This window comes from Salmo salar, chromosome 03, assembly GCF_965601325.2.
Source record: "Salmo salar chromosome 03, fSalSal1, whole genome shotgun sequence".
Taxonomy (NCBI): Eukaryota; Metazoa; Chordata; class Actinopteri; order Salmoniformes; family Salmonidae; genus Salmo; species Salmo salar.
The window spans coordinates 83,434,876-83,454,864 of record NC_138293.1 but is presented as its reverse complement, the minus strand read 5'-3'; the positions used below and the strand labels follow the sequence as shown (position 1 = coordinate 83,454,864).

The window sequence follows — 19,989 nt, the reverse complement described above, 5'->3', positions numbered from 1 at the left end:
GCTGAACTTTTACCTTCGACCTCTGCTTGAAAAATGAAAGAAATGTAAATGCAATATTCGAGATAAAGGGTGTATATAAAATATATATTTTTTTGTAATCTTACTGAAATTGTATTTAAGTTCACCATATTACATGTTATATTTACTTCTGACCTCCAACGCCATGTTGTTCCTCCTACGCATGCGCGTAGAAGAGGTCGACTTGAAGAAGTTTTTTTTTTCTTTAATAAAAGACAGCAAAATGCCATCGGACTATGATAAAGATGCGTACCCAGAGCCTCCCCGCCAGACTCCCATCGTGGACAAGCAGACGACCCTTCCCAACCCAGCCCTGATTTTGACTAAACTCTTCTATTATTCCGTGGACCTCCCTGTCACCACATTCAGAGGTGAGCTAGCTAGCTAGGCTAACGTTTTGCCAAATATTTTTAACTAATCCATCTGTGGTGTTGCTAACAGTAGCTAATGTTGGATATCTAGCGAGATACATGGAAACAGACCATGGCATTAAACATTTATAAGGATAATTGAGGATTTCAAATGTCAGATGTGCAGTTCAGAGAAATTGTTTCAGTTAGCTTACTAGGTAGCGTTAGATGTCTGGGCTAGCAAGTGTTGCGGTTATGCTTTCTACCTAGCTAGGTAGCTATGTGTGTTGCAGTTTTAGTTAGTTTATTCAGGTGTAATGCATAATGTTGCATGCAGCGCAATGCACTTGACACTAGCTAGATACTACTCATTGAATTTCATATTACTGTAATTCGGGTCTAGAAATGCATCCTTCACCTCTTTCCAGTAATATCACTGATCTAACATTGGATAGCTATGTGAAAGCCAATGTTCCACATAGCTTTCACCAATCCTTTCATGTAAAATCAGTGAGCAATAAGACTCTTTAAGTACTTTGTACCACATGATCAACAAGAGGTCAATGTTGACATGCTCCCCTCATCTCTCAACAGAACTTGTGGAGGGTATCCACTCCGGCAACAAGTACAACTACTACCACCAGAAGTTCCGCCGTGTCCCCGAGCTGACCGAGTGCACAGAGGGAGACTACACCTGTTACTATGAGGCTGAGATGCAGTGGAGGAGAGATCAGTAAGTATTCCTCTTTCAAGCTCGAGGGCCGCAGTGCCTCTGACTTTACTTTGCTCCCAATGAAGGTCATTGATTACCTTGGAAGTACATAGTCATAGTTTTCCAGTCTGAAACAAAGGAAAGTGGGAAAACCAGCAGACAATGTGGTCCTCCAGAAGTTTGACACCCCTCTACATCAACTCTCATCATGAGGAAAAACCCATTGACTGGATTAAACGACAAGACATACTGTAACAAAAGGTAGGCCATCTTATCCAGAGCGACTTAGTTAGTGCATTCATTTTAAGATGGCTAGGTTGGACAACCAGTCATAGTAAGTAGTTTTCCCTCAAAGTACCTATCAGCAAAGTCTGCTAGTAAGAGGGGGAAAAAGTCAAGTGTGAGTTCACGAAAGGCTTTCAACATCTGTTGTATGAAAAGTCTGAATCCGCATCAATCGGTTACCGTGAAGTTGACCTTACATAGTTTGTCCAAGAGATTAATGTTCTGTGGTCAGATATGATAGGACAGTTACAGGCTGACTACACCGCTTGCGTTGCAAAATACATTTAGAAATCTATGTTATTCAATTATTGCGCCAACGAGTGTCTGCGTTGCCAAGGGCTAAAATAGAAAATCAGTTCTATTTCTGACGCAGATCAGAAGTCCTGCCTCTCCCATCTCCTCAATGGTTTATAGAAGCAGGTACCCACATGCCATCTCATTGGTTATACCCACATGGGTGACTGAAAGACGAATGAGGTCAGTGGCGGTAATGCACCTAATTTATGAAAGTTGCCAATCGCAATATAAAGTCAAGACAAGAAAAAGCCTGGAAGGAAGAGAGATGATTAGAAACGATTCGGTTGACCGTTTTATGTGTGGATTAATTGGCGGAGTAGAGGACCTTGTGCATTTCAGGTAAAATAACAACTCAATGTTTATATCCCAGGACAAATTAGCTAGCAAGTGCAAGCTAACTAGCTAAATTGCCATAAATGTTTAATGCTTTTCGATCTGTCCCCAAATTAATATAATTGGTTCAGAGTTTGTTTTGATATTTTAACCTGCGTTTGGTGTGGGGGGACAAAATACATTTATGCACGATGGTGCACGCCGCAGCCGGTTTTGGTTCCGTGTTACCCACTGCTTTTAACCATTCATCGGCTTGTCCTGTTTAGTGAATTCACAACCACCCTTGACCCTAACAGTTGTCTGTTGTGTGTGCCCCCCCCCCCCCCCCAGTAAGGTGGACCAGGAGATCGTGAAGGTGGTCCAGGAGCGTCTGAGGGCCTGCCAGCAGAGGGAGGGTACCAGCTACCACCAGAACTGTTCCAAGGAGCTGCAGCAGTTTGCAGACGTGGCCAAGGCCTACCAGTCACGCTGTAACTACCACTCACTAATAAGGCAGTAACACTGTTGATAGCATGTTCCAAGCATCTACGGGGCAAGAATGACAGCTAGGCCTACGCTTCGCTCGAACCTCCAACTTCCAACTTGCAACCACTGACAGCACCCGTCATTGAGTCTGTGCAGATGTATGTTTTAATTTCTGAATAATACTGATGAAATAAAACAAAAAACTCATGCCAGAGAGAGAGAAGATCAACAGACCCAATCCTGTAAAAATGAAGGTTACGTATGTAACCACGGTTATGTGAGCTATATGGATCACACCAATATATTGGTGTCACTCCGCAGCGGAGGGATACATCCGAGGTGAGTATTTACAGATTTACTCCCGTGTTCACCTGTGTAACGGCTAGGGTCCGCCCCTATATATAGACCCCATGGCCGTGGCATGTTATCTACATCATTTTTGAGGCGCTTCTAGCACCATAAAGGATTGGAGTGATCCATATAGCTCACATAACCGTGGTTACATACGTAACCTTCGTTATGTTTCACTATATTGGATCACTCCAATATTTTGGTATACCCGTACCAGATTATTCAGTGCTAGAGGGACCTGGCCAGCCAGCGACGAAGTCCCAGCGCGGGACCAAGACGCAGGGGCCCTCAATGTGGAAGAGGGGTCCCGGCACATCCCCGGAATTGGAGGTGACGCCCAGGACCACTGAACCAACCACAGAGGGTGGTGCCACATTTACCCGATAGTACCTAGCAAAGGTGCACAAGGAAGCCCAGCTGGCCGCAGCACAGATATCAGCGAGGGCACTCCTCTCAGTAGAGCCCAGGACACACCAACACCTCGTGTTGAATGTGCCACCACAGATCCCAGCACTGGCCTGCCAGCTAGGCGGTATGCTGTCGTAATCGTTTACTCGATCCAGTGAGAGGGCCTCTGCTTTGATAGCCCAGCCCCCAGGACTCTCTCGCCAAATCAGACAAAGAGCTGGTCTGTTGTTCTCACTGACTGTGTCCGCTCCACATAGGCAGCCACATCATGCCGGAGGGAGGGGGGCTCGTAAGCAGACAGGATAAAAGGGATGTTCACATGCCTGTCTGACAGAACCTTCGGGAGGAATGAAGGGTTGGGACGGAGATATATACTCCTTCCCCGGGGTCCATCCGGTAGCACTCAGAACTTACCGAAAGAGCATGGAGCTCACCCACCCTCTTCATGGAAGTAATCGCTACCAAGAAAGCCACCTTCATAGAGAGGTGTTTCAGGGAGGCAGACTCCGTTTCGAAAGGCGGCTTTGCCAAAGCTGCCAAGACCACATCCAGATCCCAGCTCGCCATTGAGTGGGTCCTAGTTGGACGCAGGTGACGAACCCCCTTCATAAACCTGGAGACCAAGGGCTGGCTCCCCACTGGCCTGTCCATCCACCCCACATGGCAGGCAGATATAGCGGCCAAATACCCTCATTGTAGAGGCTGTCAAGCCCTCATCCAAGTGAGACTGCAGGTATTGGGGGACATAGTGCACCCCGCATGACTTGGGCACAACCTCAATACTAGTGCACCAAGAGCAGAACAACCACCAGCGCAACTGGTATGCCGCGGTTATAGCTGGCGCCCTAGCGTTCTGCATGGTGTTCATTACACCCTCTTGTAGTCTTAACATGGACCGTTGGTGACGTTCAGTGGCCAATCCCACAGACTGAGGCGGTGCGGCCTCAGATGCCACAGAGTTCCCCGGCCTGAAACTACAGGTCTGGTCTCGGGAAGTTGCCAAGATGTCCCAGACAACAGCGACAGGAGAAGGCTGAACCAGGGTCGTTTGGGCCAGTATGGGGCCACCAGAAACAGATGATGCTCTGCCAACCTGGTCCTATCCAGCACAGCCTGGATCAGGGGAAAAGGGGGGAATGTGTAAAGCTCCAGCCCTGGCCAATTGTGAGCCAGAGCATCCAAGCACAGAGGTCCTGGTGGCTCCGACATGGAGTACCACAGGGGGCAGCGCGCATTGTCCAGGGAGGCAAACGGGTCCGCCTGCGCCCTCCTGAACTTGTCCCACAGGTGCTGCACCACCTGGGGATGTAGGCTCTAGTCCCAAGGTGGCGGGCCTTCCCTTGAGAGCATATCCGCTGCCACATTCAGGATGCCAGGTAGGTGCGCTGCGCGTAGAGATGCTAGACGTCCCGGAGCCCAAAGAAAGAGCTCCCGAGCCATAAGAGGGAGGCGGTGCGACCTCAGTCCACCGATGGTTGATGTAAGCCACCACTGTGGTGTTGTCCGTTCTCACCAGGACATGTCTTCCCTTCAGATGTGGAAGGAAGACTGCAGGGCCAGCAGTACAGCTCTAGTGTATTGATGTGCCTGCCGCTCCAAGGGCCGCTGGCCGACCTGCCCTTAGTCACCCCCCCCCCCCCCCCCCCAGCCGAATTGGGAGGCGTCTGTGCTGACCAGCTCCCGGCGGCACATCCTTAGCATCTCCACCCCACCTGAGAGAAAGGAGTGACAGCGCCACCTCAGCAATGTCGTGAGGCACTGTGCGGTCACCCGCAGGTGACGGTGGCGCTTCGGGTGCAGCCGGTGGGAGTTGAACCACCGTTGAAGAGGCCAGAGATGGAGCAGGCTCAGGGGAATCAACAACGAGGCCGCCGTGAGCAAGCCTAACAGACGTTTGCAGGTTAGGACGGATACCATCCGCCCATGCCGAAAGTGGTCAAGGCAAGATAAGATCGCCTGAACCCTTCTGGTGGGCAGGCATGCTCTCATGAGGACTGAGTCCAGTTCCATGCCAATGAAGGCCACCCTCTGGGTTGGCGTCAGACGACTCTTCTTGTCATTTACAGTAATGCCCAGCCCGCCGATGTGGGTCGGGAGCATGTCCCTGTCTGACAGCACTTGGGTCCTAGTTGGGGCACAAATCAGCCAATCGTCCAGGTAATTGAGGATCAACAACCCTCGGGACGTGAGAGGTGTCAGGACAGCGTCCACGCATTTTGTGTGGGTTGCCAAGGAGAGGCCGAAGGGAAGAACCATTATATTCGTAAGCCCTTCAAAAGCGAATCGGTGGTACCGCCAATGAGCTGGGTGAACATGAACATGGAAATACGCATCCCTCAGGTCCAGCGTCACAAACCACTGTTCCCTGGACACAGCCTGCAACACGCAGCTGGGGACAGCATGTGGAACCTCAGTACCTTTAAGTACACATTGGGGTTGCGGAGGTCCAGAATTGGTCGAAACCCTCAGTCTCTTTTTGGGACCACACAATAGGTGGAGTAAAACCCACCTCGACGTTATGAACTCTCAATTCTGCGGAGGGCACCCTTGTCCAGGAGTGAGGAGATCCAGCCGCAGGGGGTTCTTCAGGGGGTTGGCCACCGTGGTGACACGAAGGCCCCTGAAGGACAGGGTGCCAGCACCGGAATTGGAGTCAGTACCCCTCGAGCATTATGGGCAACACCCATGAGGACTCCACACACTCCTCCCACGTTGCCCTTTGAGACCAGGAGAAGCAGCCGGGGAAGGGTGTGTCAGGGGTCCCGCCGGGGCCCGCCTTTCATCTGGCGCACCGAGCGCCTGGGTCCCCCAGGCACGTCCCTATGGCGGTGAAGGTTGACAGGTTGTTGTTCCACCGCACGCTGTGCCCCTCCCCGCTGTCGTTGCTCAGCATGAGGCGATGGGGCAGGAGAGGGACCCCACCGCCGTTCGGGTGCAAGTGGGTGGTGACAGTCCGTCTGCCTTGGACCCGGGGTCTGAGGAGGCGGCATGAACCGTCTCAAGGTTAGTAGGGACCGGGAGACCCTATCGGTTTGCCCCAGAATGTCATTAAGCCCTGTGCCAAAGGTCAGTGATGGGGAGAGTGGCAAATGCGCCATGGCCCATCCGTTGGAGCGGGCCACATTCCTCTGGAGCAGGGAAAGCAGGCGAGACTCCTCCATCACTTCCCGGAGGAGCTCCTCTGTGCCACCCTGCAGCCGGGGAAACAGAGTGCAGATTGACCTGCAGCAGCATGCCGTGTTGGTAAGGTGGCCAAGAGAGTAGGGGGGGGGGGTCCCGGCTTCAGTCACGGGTTCCGCCCTATAATCTCCGGGAGGACCATGGCAGCTATCATGGTGTCCATGGTCGGGTACTCCCGGAGGCCAAGTGACTCTGCGCCCGCCACATAACTCCATGGTCCAGTCTTTGCTGTGAGTCAGAAGCGCCCCCTGGCAGAGGCCCAGCTCTTCTGCAAGGCCTCGCGGAACTCAGCAGAGATGGGGACAGATGGAGGGTCACCACTGTCCACCAGTTTGATGTCCAGTGCAGTGGCTACCCGAGTGAGTAGGCCCCTCATAGCCTCTCGAGCCGCTGGGGGCGATGAAGCCCCACCCCACTTCTGTCAGCCTGGTAGCCCCGCTCACGGTGGTGAACAGTGCCAGCATCATCCCCCAGGACAGCTGTCATTGCCATCGAAGCTATCAACCTCCTGACGCAGGGCATGCGCCCTCCTTTCAAGGTGGTCCCAGTTGTCTGACTCCTGCCACTGTCCAGGACTGGCAGCAGATGGGCTCTGCCTGCGGTGGCTCTGGCCACACTTCATGGGAGGGGTACTGGGCCCAGTAAAGGGACTAACAGCTCGCTGGCGCACCACTCCTGAGGGAGGGAGCTCGTCCTGAGCCTGGCCGACCCATTCGCGCATGGCCTCCAATCGCACCAGGCGCAGGCGCTCTGAAAACACCACACAAAACAGGCATCCAGTAGGGCGCTCCACCGCCCTCTCCGCGTGTCTCAAACCCAGGCAGTGCATACGAGGTATGAGGCTCTCCAGGGGGGATGCCACCATCACACCTGTCCAAGGGAAGCCATAAGCTCAGCCAAGCCAGCAAGGCCACAGAGCAGGAGTCCGACACCCTGGTAGAGCTTATGTCGTGATCCGCTTGGAGGAATAAGAACCCGGTGAGGGATAAATTACCCAGTACCTCTGCAAAAACAGGTGGGGGACCCGTATGGGAAAAACAGGCAGACAAAAAAAAACACATTGAGGTAATGGATTTCATTTGTATTTTTTTAATTATTTTTTACACCAACTGCAATATTACCTAGCAGTAAAAAAACTAAAACCAGCACCATATGGAGTAACTCCGTTAAGGAACTCCAAAGTTATTGTCTCTATGTAGTGGAAGCCCACCACGATACTCTTAAATTCTGCAGGGGAAAGAACAAGAAAAACACCTTGTAGGGTAAATAGCAAAGAACTATGGTGCGGTGACGGCATGTTTAAGCAACTCACAGCACACAGAGAACAAGCCAGTCGGCAAGTTGTGTAAGGTAAATACAGTTTGTAGCAGCAAGAGCTGTATAGCAATATATTATAGGATGCACACGGAGTCGAAACACAAGCGCGACAAACCACGGGCGGAAAGATACAGATCAACCGCACACAGCAAGTGGAGCACTCAAGAGGGGCTGGCCATGTGGCCAGCTGCTCTAGGCTGCAAACAGCCTGTGAGTATACTTCCACAAGTGACTTACCAAGCGAACTTCAGAAAGTTTGTACCTCAAACCATACGGACATCCGCCGAGAAAATGAAAGAACGTGTGTCGCGGCCATGGGGAATATATATATATATACACTGCTCAAAAAAATAAAGGGAACACTTAAACAACACAATGTAACTCCAAGTCAATCACACTTCTGTGAAATCAAACTGTCCACTTAGGAAGCAACACTGATTGACAATAAATTTCACATGCTGTTGTGCAAATGGAATAGACAACAGGTGGAAATTATAGGCAATTAGCAAGACACCCCCAATAAAGGAGTGGTTCTGCAGGTGGGGACCACAGACCACTTCTCAGTTCCTATGCTTCCTGGCTGATGTTTTGGTCACTTTTGAATGCTGGCGGTGCTTTCACTCTAGTGGTAGCATGAGACGGAGTCTACAACCCACACAAGTGGCACAGGTAGTGCAGCTCATCCAGGATAGCACATCAATGCGAGCTGTGGCAAGAAGGTTTGCTGTGTCTGTCAGCGTAGTGTCCAGAGCATGGAGGCGCTACCAGGAGACAGGCCAGTACATCAGGAGACGTGGAGGAGGCCGTAGGAGGGCAACAACCCAGCAGCAGGACCACTACCTCCGCCTTTGTGCAAGGAGGAGCAGGAGAAGCACTGCCAGAGCCCTGCAAAATGACCTCCAGCAGGCCACAAATGTGCATGTGTCTGCTCAAACGGTCAGAAACAGACTCCAAAGGGTGGTATGAGGGCCTGACGTCCACAGGTGGGGGTTGTGCTTGCAGCCCAACACCGTGCAGGACGTTTGGCATTTGCCAGAGAACACCAAGATTGGCAAATTCGCCACTGGCGCCCTGTGCTCTTCACAGATGAAAGCAGGTTCACACTGAGCACGTGACAGACGTGACAGAGTCTGGAGACGCCATGGAGAACGTTCTGCTGCCTGCAACATCCTCCAGCATGACCGGTTTGGCGGTGGGTCAGTCATGGTGTGGGGTGGCATTTCTTTGGGGGGCCGCACAGCCCTCCATGTGCTCACCAGAGGTAGCCTGACTGCCATTAGGTACCGAGATGAGATCCTCAGACCCCTTGTGAGACCATATGCTGGTGCGGTTGGCCCTGGGTTCCTCCTAATGCAAGACAATGCTAGACCTCATGTGGCTGGAGTGTGTCAGCAGTTCCTGCAAGAGGAAGGCATTGATGCTATGGACTGGCCCGCCCGTTCCCCAGACCTGAATCCAATTGAGCACATCTGGGACATCATGTCTCGCTCCATTCACCAACGCCACATTGCACTACAGACTGTCCAGGAGTTGGCGGATGCTTTAGTCCAGGTCTGGGAGGAGATCCCTCAGGAGACCATCCGCCACCTCATCAGGAGCATGCCTAGGCGTTGTAGGGAGGTCATACAGGCACGTGGAGGCCACACACACTACTGAGCCTCATTTTGACTTGTTTTAAGGACATTACATCAAAGTTGGATCAGCCTGTAGTGTGGTTTTCCACTTTAATTTTGAGTGTGACTCCAAATCCAGACCTCCATGGGTTGATAAATTGGATTTCCATTGATTATTTTTGTGTGATTTTGTTGTCAGCACATTCAACTATGTAAAGAAAAAAGTATTTAATAAGATTATTTCTTTCATTCAGATCTAGGATGTTGTTTAAGTGTTCCCTTTATTTTTTGGAGCAGTATATATATGTATGTATGTATGTATATATGTGTGTGTGTGTGTGTGTGTATATATACATATGTATAGATATGTATGTATGTATGTATGTATGTATGTATGTGTGTGTGTGTGTGCGGGTGTGTATGGACCCCAGCCATGACACAGGTGTACATGGGAGTAAATCTGTAAATCCTCACCTCAGATGTATCCCTCCGCTGCGGAGTGATACAATATAGTGAAATATAACTTCAGTTGTGTTCAGTAGGCACCAATGGTAGAAAACCATTTAACTTAAGTGCTGCTGCCTGAATTTTTCCAATATAAATAATTTCATGACACCTCCCGGGAAGAATTTCCTGCAGTGGAATGCAGAAATGTTAAGGATGTGAGGCTACTGTTCCATTGCATTGACAAGCTGTTGTCCTTCCTCTGTTGTAGATGGGGATCTGGGAGCCTACGCCAGCTCAAGGAAATGTCTGATGAAGCAGAAAGACAGGATGATGGCAGCCGAGGCAAAAGCTTAAACAATATAACCCCTAATCACTCTATTCCAAGTCTCTCTCCTATGTATGAAATGTAGAGTAAATATGTTTATTGGGAAAAAGAACTGTCCTCATTGAATTGTTTAGCTGTAGTAACAAACAACTTTTTGAATGAGCTGCATTTACCCTTGACTCAAACCATTCTTGAATAGGAACTGTTGTGGTCTAGTCCCGCTGGGCTGCGAGTACACTGCCACAAGTAGTACTGAATCTCAATGTATTTAAATTGATTGCGCGTCCCTGCTTCTCACTTTATCAAAACGCATTGGGGTCTGAGCGGAAAAGCCTTAAATATTCTAATTTCAAGGGGACACAGAATACAAGGAATCTGACTCATTTGGGATTCCCCTTGGTCGAGTTCAAGAAGTCAACGTTGTGAAATGAGCAGTCATGATTAAATCTACATGATAGCACATCTATCGAAGCTGGAGGTTTTACCCCACTGAACAAGTTATTTTTAAAGCAGTCAGATGTTCATTCTCTGAATCTCAAAAAAGCTGATTTGTCAATTAATTCAAAATGGTTTCAGATTATTTTTTTTCATTAAAGACCACTGGGCCAGTCACTCTTAAATAGCACCTGGGCCAGCACAGGTGTTACACATGCTGACTAATGAGGTGATGCCAATCAGCGTGCCCTACGTGCTAAAGAGCTATACGTGTTGAAGCTCAACCTTAAAACAAATGGAAAAACCAAAGCTTGTAATGAGATATGCAGGAACATTGGTGCTGTTGCTACATCATAGTGCCTTCAGAAAGTATTCATACTGACTTATTCCACATTGTTACAGCCTGAATTTAAAATGGATCACGTTTTTCTCACCCATTTACACATAGGGTCCCACAATTAAAACATTTTAGCAAACTTATTTAAAAATAAATATGTCTCTTACATAAGTGTTAACACATACTATGGCTAAGTGCTGTTCTTACACAACGCAACGCAGAGTGCCTGGATACAGACCGTAGCCATGGTCTATTGGCCATATACCACAAACCCCCCCCAAGGGGCCTTATTACTATTAAACTGGTTACCAAGCATGGTATACAGTACGATACCACAGATTGAACCAGTTTATAGTACGTTAAAATCTACTTTAGCAGTGAGTCTTTCTGGGTATGTCTAAGAGCTTTGCACATCCGTAAATTATTCAAGCCCTTTCAAGTTGGTTGTTGATCATTGCTAGACAGCCATTGTCAAGTCTTGCCAGAGATTTTACTCAACTAAGCCACCCAGGAACATTGGTCTCAGCAAACTTGTATATTTGGCCTTGTTTTAGGTGATTGTCCTGCCAAAATGTGAATTTGTCTGTCAAAAAGCAGACAAGTTCTCTAGGATTTAACCTGTGCTTAACTATATCCTAAAACCTCACCGATGAAAAATGACAAGCATATCCATAACATGATGCAGCCACCACCATGCTTGAAAATGAGTGGTACTCAGTGTTGGATTTACCCCAAAGGTCATTACTCTGCACATTTGCAGTTTTACTCATGCCCTACTACAAACAAAATGCATGTTTTGCAATATTTGTATTCTGTACATGCTTCCTTTTCAGTCAATTAGGGTAGTATTATGGAGTAACTTCATTGACACATCCAGTTCTCACAGCCATTAAACTTTTAAAATCACCATTGGCCTCAAAGTGAAATTGCGGTTCCTTCCACGCCAGCAACTAAGTCAGGACGACTATCTTTGTATTGACTGCGTGTATTGAAACAGCCAAAGTGTAATTAGTATCATGCAGCAAGGGATATTCAATGTCCGCTTCTTATTTTAAGCCATCTAACAGGTGCCCTTTGCGAGGCATTGGAAAATCTCCCTGGTCTCTGTTGAATTTGCTTGAAATTCACCACTTTAACTTGCAAAACTTGTGAGAAAAGGCAATAAGGTAGTCGTTCAAAACCCATGTTAAACACTTACTGCACTCAAGTCCATGCAACTTGTTAAGTACATTTTTTGCGTACTTCATGCAAGACCTACCTGATTTTTTTATTTGGAAAGACATCTAGCAATTCCATTTAGCCATGGGGTATTATGTGTTGGCCAGTGACAATCACTTTAATATTCAGACTAACATCAGTACGAATTAGCAGAACAGCCGGCAACTAAACCAGAGGAATCCAAATCTTAACCTATGAGGTTAATTGGACTCCCACTGTCTCCAAGGTCTAAATCAATCTGATTTATAGGGAAGACTGGGGGTTGAGAGCAGTGCTGGTTAAATCCAGATTTGGAGGGAACTAAAGCCTTGAAGTCTTCTTTACTTATTACTTACTCATTACTTTATTACTAAGTAATAATTAACCATGGTGTCAAAATGGAGTTAGATCTCATTACTGTCACATGATCTAGCTAGTCATCAGCATCTTGATTCATCACAATATTATAACCACATTACAGCACATCAGTTTTAGAAGACATTAATGGTGTTAAACCCTTTATTTAATCCACTGTACAAAAGTGTTTAGGAGGATGCCGGGACAGCTGCGGCCGTTCTCTGCACAGACACCCTGGTGTGGGTCTTGGCCAGGTGATCAGTGAACTCCTGCAGGACACAAAATTGACACTTTCACACATCCAAGTTCCTTAGAGTCAATAACATACTTAATCAAGTTTGGATTTGTGAATAAGAACCAGGTCTGTTAGTGTTTATTAATATATCACATACCACAGCAACACAGATCTCGACTGCCCATTTGTACATTAGATCTATCATGTCTCGCTACACTTTGTGTTGTTGCAGTTGATCGAATTGAAAGGATTTGGTGTGCACCCCTCAAAGACAACCACAATAATTACTGTATGCCTCCTTCAGTAACCCATTCACTTTTGAGACGATGAACGGGCAATACAAAGGCAACATTTACTTTGTTCCCATCCTTACAATGAACCATGGAAAAGGGCTTTATAAATCCAATACATTATGAATGTGGAGGGCATCAAGGCTTTAGAACTGACCTGGTAAGGAGACTTGGTGAAGACCGTCTCCTTCCACAGATCAGGGGTCAGGTAGCTGTAGGTCTTGGAGATGGCATCAAAGGTAGCCTTGGCTGTAAAGACAAACACTTAGTATCAATTTGCTTTTATGTACCTGACTATGCTAATGTAGTGACTGGGGCTGGATGTTGAGCACAGAAAAGGGGAACAGAAGAGACTATTAGGAAGTCTTTCTGCCGTGCATTACCATACTCGTTAGTTTACCTCCCGATTAACGACAACTACACCACTTATGGGTGAAGCTGAGCAGAGCTAGGAGGGGGATGCGGCTGCACTGATAATACCCATTAAAAACACCATTGAAAAGTGAGTCAAACACAGCGTAGGTTTCTTACCGAAGTTGCCTAGAGTGGCAGTGCAGCCCCTGGCCGAGGTGTAGCAATCGTCGATACCAGCCATCGTGAGCAGCTTCTTGGGCACAGGGGCAGACACGATGCCAGTACCACGGGGCGCAGGGATCAGACGCACCAGGACGGAGCCGCAACGACCAGTCACCTTGCATGGCACGGTGTGGGGCTTGCCAATCTTGTTCCCCCAGTATCCTCTCCTCACAGGCACGATGGACAGCTTTGCCAGGATGATGGCTCCTCGAATGGCAGTGGCCACCTCCTTGGAGCACTTCACCCCCAGGCCCACATGGCCGTTGTAGTCACCAATGGCAACAAAGGCCTTGAACCTGGTGCGCTGGCCAGCCCTGGTCTGTTTCTGGACAGGCATAATCTTCAGCACCTCATCTTTCAACGAGGACCCCAGGAAGAAGTCAATGATCTCAGACTCCTATAACATGGGTAAAACACTTTCAGAAAAGGCAGGATGGAAACAGTGAACTGTTCATAGTGATTTTAGTTTAAGAACATGTACAGCTATGGAAACCATTAAGTTGTAATTTACCTTGATGGGCAGGGAGTAGAGATAGATTTCCTCCAGAGACTTGATCTTCATGTCCTTAACAAGGCGGCCCAGCTTGGTCACTGGCACCCACTGAAAGAGAAGCAGTTATATTAACTTTTTTTTTTTTTTACATTTAGTACAGTAAACAAAGCGACTTAGTGGCACGTGAGAATGTTTTTCTCACAAATGGGAATCAAACCCAACCCTGCAAACGCCATGCTCCCAACTACTGAGCCACAGGACCACCAACTATTAGTTGTCTGAGATCTACCTATAACCTTGCCATGGAAGAGACACAGCAGGGCCTCAAACCGTCTCAGTTCTCTCTAGCAGACACTACAGGAAAGAACAAAGCCACGCCAGGCCAAGCCTTGCTGACAAAGGTCTGCAGAATCAACTTCTGTAGGGTTTTAAAATGGCTGACTAAGCATCACTTGAATTATGAATAAACATAAACCCAACTTATTGCACATGCAACGTCACTCAGGCAAGTTTAGTCTCCATTCGTGATCGCCTTCATTGTGACCAGAAAGCAAAACAAGGGCTCAAGGCTGTCAACTCACTTCCTTGTCCTCGGACTTGCCGCCCCTGGCACCGCGTCCACGACCTCGACCACGGCCTCTGCCGCGTCCACGACCACGACCCCGGTCGCCACTGCCAAAACCTCCACGGAAACCTCCACGTTCTCCACCGGCGTTGTCCGCCATTTGCTGTTGAGAAAGAAAAGAGTAAACGTCAGAATAAGTAACGATGACCTACCTAAATTCGCGTCACCAAGGCCGCATCAACGTCATGGCTCGTGGAATTGCTTAGCGCACTGGCTAGTGAATGAAATATTATAGGATAAGAAACACGAACGTAATGAACGTCGTCACATCGTTAAGGTTTCTGAACGACACATTTACATATTGTACTGTAAACATAACGAGTACCACATGGATATTGTATATTGTAGCAATGTGCGCTAACGAGGAATTGATACCTTCAGTCATTCACAATTATCATTAATTGCCTAAACATTTTTCAATTTGATTCTAAATCAACTGTTAATAGTACAATTAAGGATTTCTGCCAGCAAACAGTGAAGTCTGTATAGAGATCACAGAGATGCTTGTGGATTTCGTTGAATAAAGAATTGTTCGACATGTTACTTACGTGTTCTGTATAACAGGAAGAAGGCCCTAGTCTGGTTCCGTTTTTATTTATATGAGGGCAAACCTCGCGATATTTCCTACACCCTGTAATCTGTATGATAAAACTTCTGGATTCTATTAAATATTTTTGAAATATACTGACTTCTATGCATACAAATATGGGAGTTGTATTATGTCTTATGTCTCTGTTTCATATGGAATATATACATAGTTGCAGTGGTTTATTATAGCCAGTAAGGGCCAACATTGGACCTCCTGGAAGTAACATTTCATGCAAACAGATAAAACGTGTTTTTATTGTCACATGTAAAATGTGCATATACATAATGATATAACACAACAAATCACACAGGTTAAAGGTTGCTGACTTTATTTATAAAATATATCATCCTTTACAAATCAAAATGTTAAAGGACACAGTACAAAATTGTTCCAACTTTATACATTTTCAAATGAAATATGAAGTTTCATTATCAACACACCCTCAAAGCAATTATGACTAAATGTGCTATTTGAGGCAGTCCATCCCTGAAAATTCTATTTCCACAGGTCTTTCATACTTGGTGCTAGGAATAAAATAAACTCTGCATAGTCCTAAACAGTTCAAGTGCCAGAGACAATTGTGTGTGCGAGTCATTTTTATAAATACATTACATCAGGACTCAGGAGCTGCTGTTACTGCTACTGAAACTCCCACTGGTTTGACCCAGGTCCTCCTCTTCCACCTCCTCCAGTTCGTCCATGACCTCCAGGCTTTCACAGATCAGGCCGATCTGCCTCTTCATGTCAGCCATGGTGCTCTGCATCCTCCTCATCTTCCTTTGGAGGGCTGCTGCGATGGCTCGGTGGTTCCTCTGCCTGGCCTCGTACTCATGCCTCAGCTGCCTGTAGCAGTTGTGCTTGGCCTGGGTGCGGTGGGACAGCACGGTGCCACAGCCCATGTGGCAGGGTTGGCTCCAGTGCTCACAGTGCCTGGCGTGGGCATCCAGGTCCCTGCGGAGGAGCTGGGCACGGCAGCCCTGGTAGGGGCAGGGAATGAGCTCGAACAGGCAGCTCATGCTGTGGCAGTACTGCTCTGACAGGGCTAAGGTATGCGGGCAGCCACGGATCTTGTTTTTACACTGGGGGAAAAGATGGGAGAGAGAAGGGCAGATGTCAAAGGGTAAGAAGTACAGTGCATTCGGAAAGTATTCAGACCCCTTGGCATTTTCCACATTTTGTTACTTTACAGCCTTATTCTAAATTGATTAAATTGTTTTTTTACCCCCTCATCAAGCTACACACAATACCCGATAATGACAAAGCAAAAACAGGTTTTTCAAAATGTGTGCAAATGTATTATAAAAATAAATAAATATCACATCTACATAAGTATTCAGACCCTTTACTTAGTTGAAGCACCTTCGGTAGCGATTACAGCATCAAGTCTTCTTGGGTAGGACACTACAAGCTTGGCACACCAGTATTTGGGGAGTTTCTCCCATTCTTCTCTGTAGATCCTCTCAAGCTCTGTCAGGTTGGATAGGGAGCGTCGCTGCACAGCTATTTTCAGGTCTCTCCAGAGATCTTTGATCAGGTTCAAGTCCGGGCTCTAGCTGGGCCACTCAAGGACACTTCTGTGTTGTCTTGGCTGTGTGCTTAGGGTCGTTGTCCTGTTGGAAGGTGAACCTTCTCCCCACTCTGAGGTCCTGAGCACTCTGGAGCAGGTTTTCATCAGGTATCTCTGCACTTTGCTCCTTATCTTTCCTGACTAGTCTCCTAAGTCCCTGCTGCTGAAAAACACCCCCACAGCATGATGCTGCCACCACCATGCTTCACCATAGGGATGGTGTCAGGTTACCTCCAGACGTGAAGCTTGGCATTCAGGCCAAAGAGTTCAATCTTCGTTTAATCCGACCATGGGATCTTGTTTCTCATTACCTTTAGGTGCTTTTTGAGCAAACTCCAAGCGGGCTGTCATGTGCCCTTTTCTGAGGAGTGGCTTCTCTCTGGCCACTACCATAAAGGTATGATTGGTGGAGTGCTGCAGAGATGGTTGTCCTTCTGGAAGGTTCGCCCATCTCCACAGAGGAACTCTAGAGCTCTGTCAGAGTGACCATCGGGTTCTTGGTCACCTCCCTGAACAAGGCCCTTCTCCCCTGATTGCCCAGTTTGGCCGGGCGGGCAGCTCTAGGAAGAGTCTTGGTGGTTCCAAATTTCTTCCATTTAAGAATGATCGAGGCCATCGTGTTCTTTGGAACCTTCAATGCTGCAGAACTGTTTTGGTACCCTTCCCCAGATCTGTGCCTCAACACAATCCTGTCTCAGAGCTCTACGGACAATTCCTTCAACCTCATGGCGTTTTTGCTCAGACATGCACTGTCAACGGTGGGACCTTATATTGACAGGTGTGTGCCTCTCCAAATCATGTCCAATCAATTGAATTTACCACAGGTGGACTACAATCACATTGTAGAAACATCTCAAGGATGATCAATGGAAACAAAACAGGATCCTCCTGATCTCAATTTGGTCAAAGAGGAATTATAAGACCCAAATCTGGTGACTTTTCAGTAACTTTTTATTGAACAAAGCGTTTGTTACATATTTAATTCCAGCTTTTAGCAAGAGTATCTGATGCTCAATTAATACTTACTGTAAACCAGGTTAGCATGTGCTAATCTTGTGTGCCAGACTGTCGGAGTATATGCAATATTCAGAGGCACACGCATCTGGCTCTATGAGATTAAGCATGAACACACCCATGGGGCAAGTAAGCAGAAGTTTGCTGCAAGAGATTAGGTTGCTCCAAGTGTGTGTTTTTTCTCTAACAAAACATTTACATTTCTTTACCTTGATCTTTAGGCGACCGATCACCTTGCTTAGCTTGAACATCACAAATATCAAGCTCTGGTTGACAGGCTTTCTGCAGCAGGGGCAGGTCTGCTGTCTGCACCTCAAGAACAATAATGATCATCTTCACTCACAAATTGTCATCATCGGTTTAAATGTAGGCTACAGTAGAATAATAACCTATTTCTTACTATAGTAACAAATATACTAATAACTATTACTATAGGCCTATACTACGACAATGTGAATTTGAGACATTTGGGGACAGTTTCCCTGACACAGATTAAACCTATAGTATTGGACTATGAAGCTATTTCAATGGAGAAACTGTCTGGGAAACTGTCTCTTCATCCAACCATGATCTATGGACGCAATAATGTTTGCTTGTGATGAGGCACAGGCAGTACCTCTTCAGCCATTGTAAAATGCATTTCTTGCAGAAGATGTGGTGGCATGCAGCTCTTACTGGGCACCTGAGGACCCCCTGGCAAATGGTGCAGATCAGGTCATAGTCTGGGGTCTCTACGAACAGCTCCACATCATGACCCCCACTCTGCGAAGACATGTCCGGGTCGGCCTGAACACAACAGTTACAGAAAAGTGTCTTTACTTTATTTATACTTTATATTGATAGGTTCTTCTTTTTCTTTTTTACGCAAAATGCATTTCACAGATTATTTTATACAGAGCACCAAAGTGCACTGAGACTAGAGCAGAATAAGGAAGTATGTATGTTACAATCTGAGAAAGTATATAATTCTGGTTTGTAATGATGAATGTTTAGCCTAAAGAAAGGGCCACCACCAGCCCATAATAATGTCAACAATTCAGTGTCACTCATGAGCAGTGACAATAGACTTGTTCTGGAACGTCATAATATGAGACAGACCATGTGACAAAAAAAAACTGTTATGTTTATTCTCATAACTAGAAATAACATGGAATAATTAAGAACGTTTTAAATGTTCAGCTTGCCATGACTGATTAAAAAAAGAAGTGTGTTTTTAACCCCCACCCCTTGCAATATTTTCTGTAGTGGCTTTCAGAGCACAAGTATATTTTGGTAGTGGCTCTGTTTTTAAACATAAGGAAAAGGGAATGTCTGCCCGCAAACATCACAATATGACAAAGGCCGTTCAATCTTTGTAAAGAGTTATAAATCAAAAAGAATAGTAAAACAACATAGCCATGAAATAATACAAAAATGTTATATTATAACAGAAAATACTTGATAAATAATTTACACCTATTGTCAGTAGCATACCCAACCTTTGATTACTCAAGTTACAAATATAGTTATTAAGTTATTTACTCACCATAATAATCAGCTCTGTTCAGCAAGTGTCCATTCCTGTTGTCTAGTAACGTATCATACACACTCATGTAGGCAACTCAGAGAACACACACACAGATGAACATTCCTGACGTAACATAAACGAGTGACCATGCGCACTGACATATTCAAAAACCTCTAAATTATATAAAGCACGGAACTGGGGTAAATTGTAATAAGCCGTGTCGTTTCCCTCCTGTTCTAGCACCAGTCGTCAATCCCCTAGCTGTGAATGAGAATTTTTTGTCGTTTTGAATAGGTGTTCACTCTCTAGTATCATCTCTTCTCGATTGTATTGTAATGAAACAGCAGGCAGGGAGCAGGTCTCGAACCCTCGACCTTCAAGCCCGAAGTCCGGCGCGCTATCGACTGTGCCGCAAAAGCATGCTCAAATGGCAGAGTCGATTTCCTCGCTTATAAACCCAGGGTCGTTACACTATTGTCACCGGTTATAAGTGTGGGCCATTTGGCAGTTTGTTCATCATTTTATTTGTATTACATCAATGAAATGCACCCTATGTATACATTTATATTCAGTATAATTGTATCTTTCTGCGTATGGTACAGAAAACACATAGAATATAAAATGGTTTAACATTTATCGAGTTTTTTCCTCCGGGAATTTCTTACC

At 46.6% G+C, this 19,989-nt stretch overlaps 3 protein-coding genes and 1 non-coding gene across 5 annotated transcripts; 1 reads left to right on the top strand and 3 right to left on the bottom strand.

Annotated features, from left to right (window-relative positions):
* The first annotated feature begins 148 nt into the window (after positions 1-148).
* On the top strand, positions 149-11,779 carry LOC106601814 (NADH dehydrogenase [ubiquinone] 1 beta subcomplex subunit 10). Its single transcript, XM_014194210.3, has 4 exons — positions 149-389; positions 963-1,101; positions 2,326-2,465; positions 10,045-11,779. The coding sequence occupies exons 1-4, from the start codon at positions 164-166 to the stop codon at positions 10,128-10,130; spliced, it is 591 nt and encodes a 196-aa protein (XP_014049685.2). The 5' UTR covers positions 149-163; the 3' UTR covers positions 10,131-11,779.
* Positions 11,780-12,575: 796 nt separating this feature from the next.
* On the bottom strand, positions 12,576-14,854 carry LOC106601815 (small ribosomal subunit protein uS5). Its single transcript, XM_014194211.3, has 5 exons — positions 14,603-14,854; positions 14,040-14,129; positions 13,484-13,925; positions 13,110-13,201; positions 12,576-12,696 (listed from the first exon to the last, which is right to left on the bottom strand). The coding sequence occupies exons 1-5, from the start codon at positions 14,744-14,746 to the stop codon at positions 12,616-12,618; spliced, it is 849 nt and encodes a 282-aa protein (XP_014049686.1). The 5' UTR covers positions 14,747-14,854; the 3' UTR covers positions 12,576-12,615.
* On the bottom strand, positions 14,294-14,430 carry LOC123741960 (small nucleolar RNA SNORA9). The gene has a single exon (XR_006769483.1). It is a non-coding gene; the product is annotated as a small nucleolar RNA SNORA9 (small nucleolar RNA).
* Positions 14,855-15,546: 692 nt separating the features above from the next.
* rn151 (RING finger protein 151) lies at positions 15,547-19,932 on the bottom strand. Of its 2 annotated transcripts, none has more exons than XM_014202903.2 (4): positions 19,342-19,932; positions 18,433-18,602; positions 18,026-18,122; positions 15,547-16,314 (listed from the first exon to the last, which is right to left on the bottom strand). In XM_014202903.2, exons 1-4 carry the CDS (start codon positions 19,342-19,344, stop codon positions 15,856-15,858), a joined length of 729 nt encoding a protein of 242 aa, XP_014058378.1. In that variant the 5' UTR covers positions 19,345-19,932; the 3' UTR covers positions 15,547-15,855. The 2 variants fall into 2 exon arrangements, with proteins under 2 accessions (XP_014058378.1, NP_001134293.1); NM_001140821.1 differs by having other exon boundaries at positions 15,549-16,314; positions 18,026-18,128; positions 19,342-19,471.
* Positions 19,933-19,989: the final 57 nt, after the last annotated feature.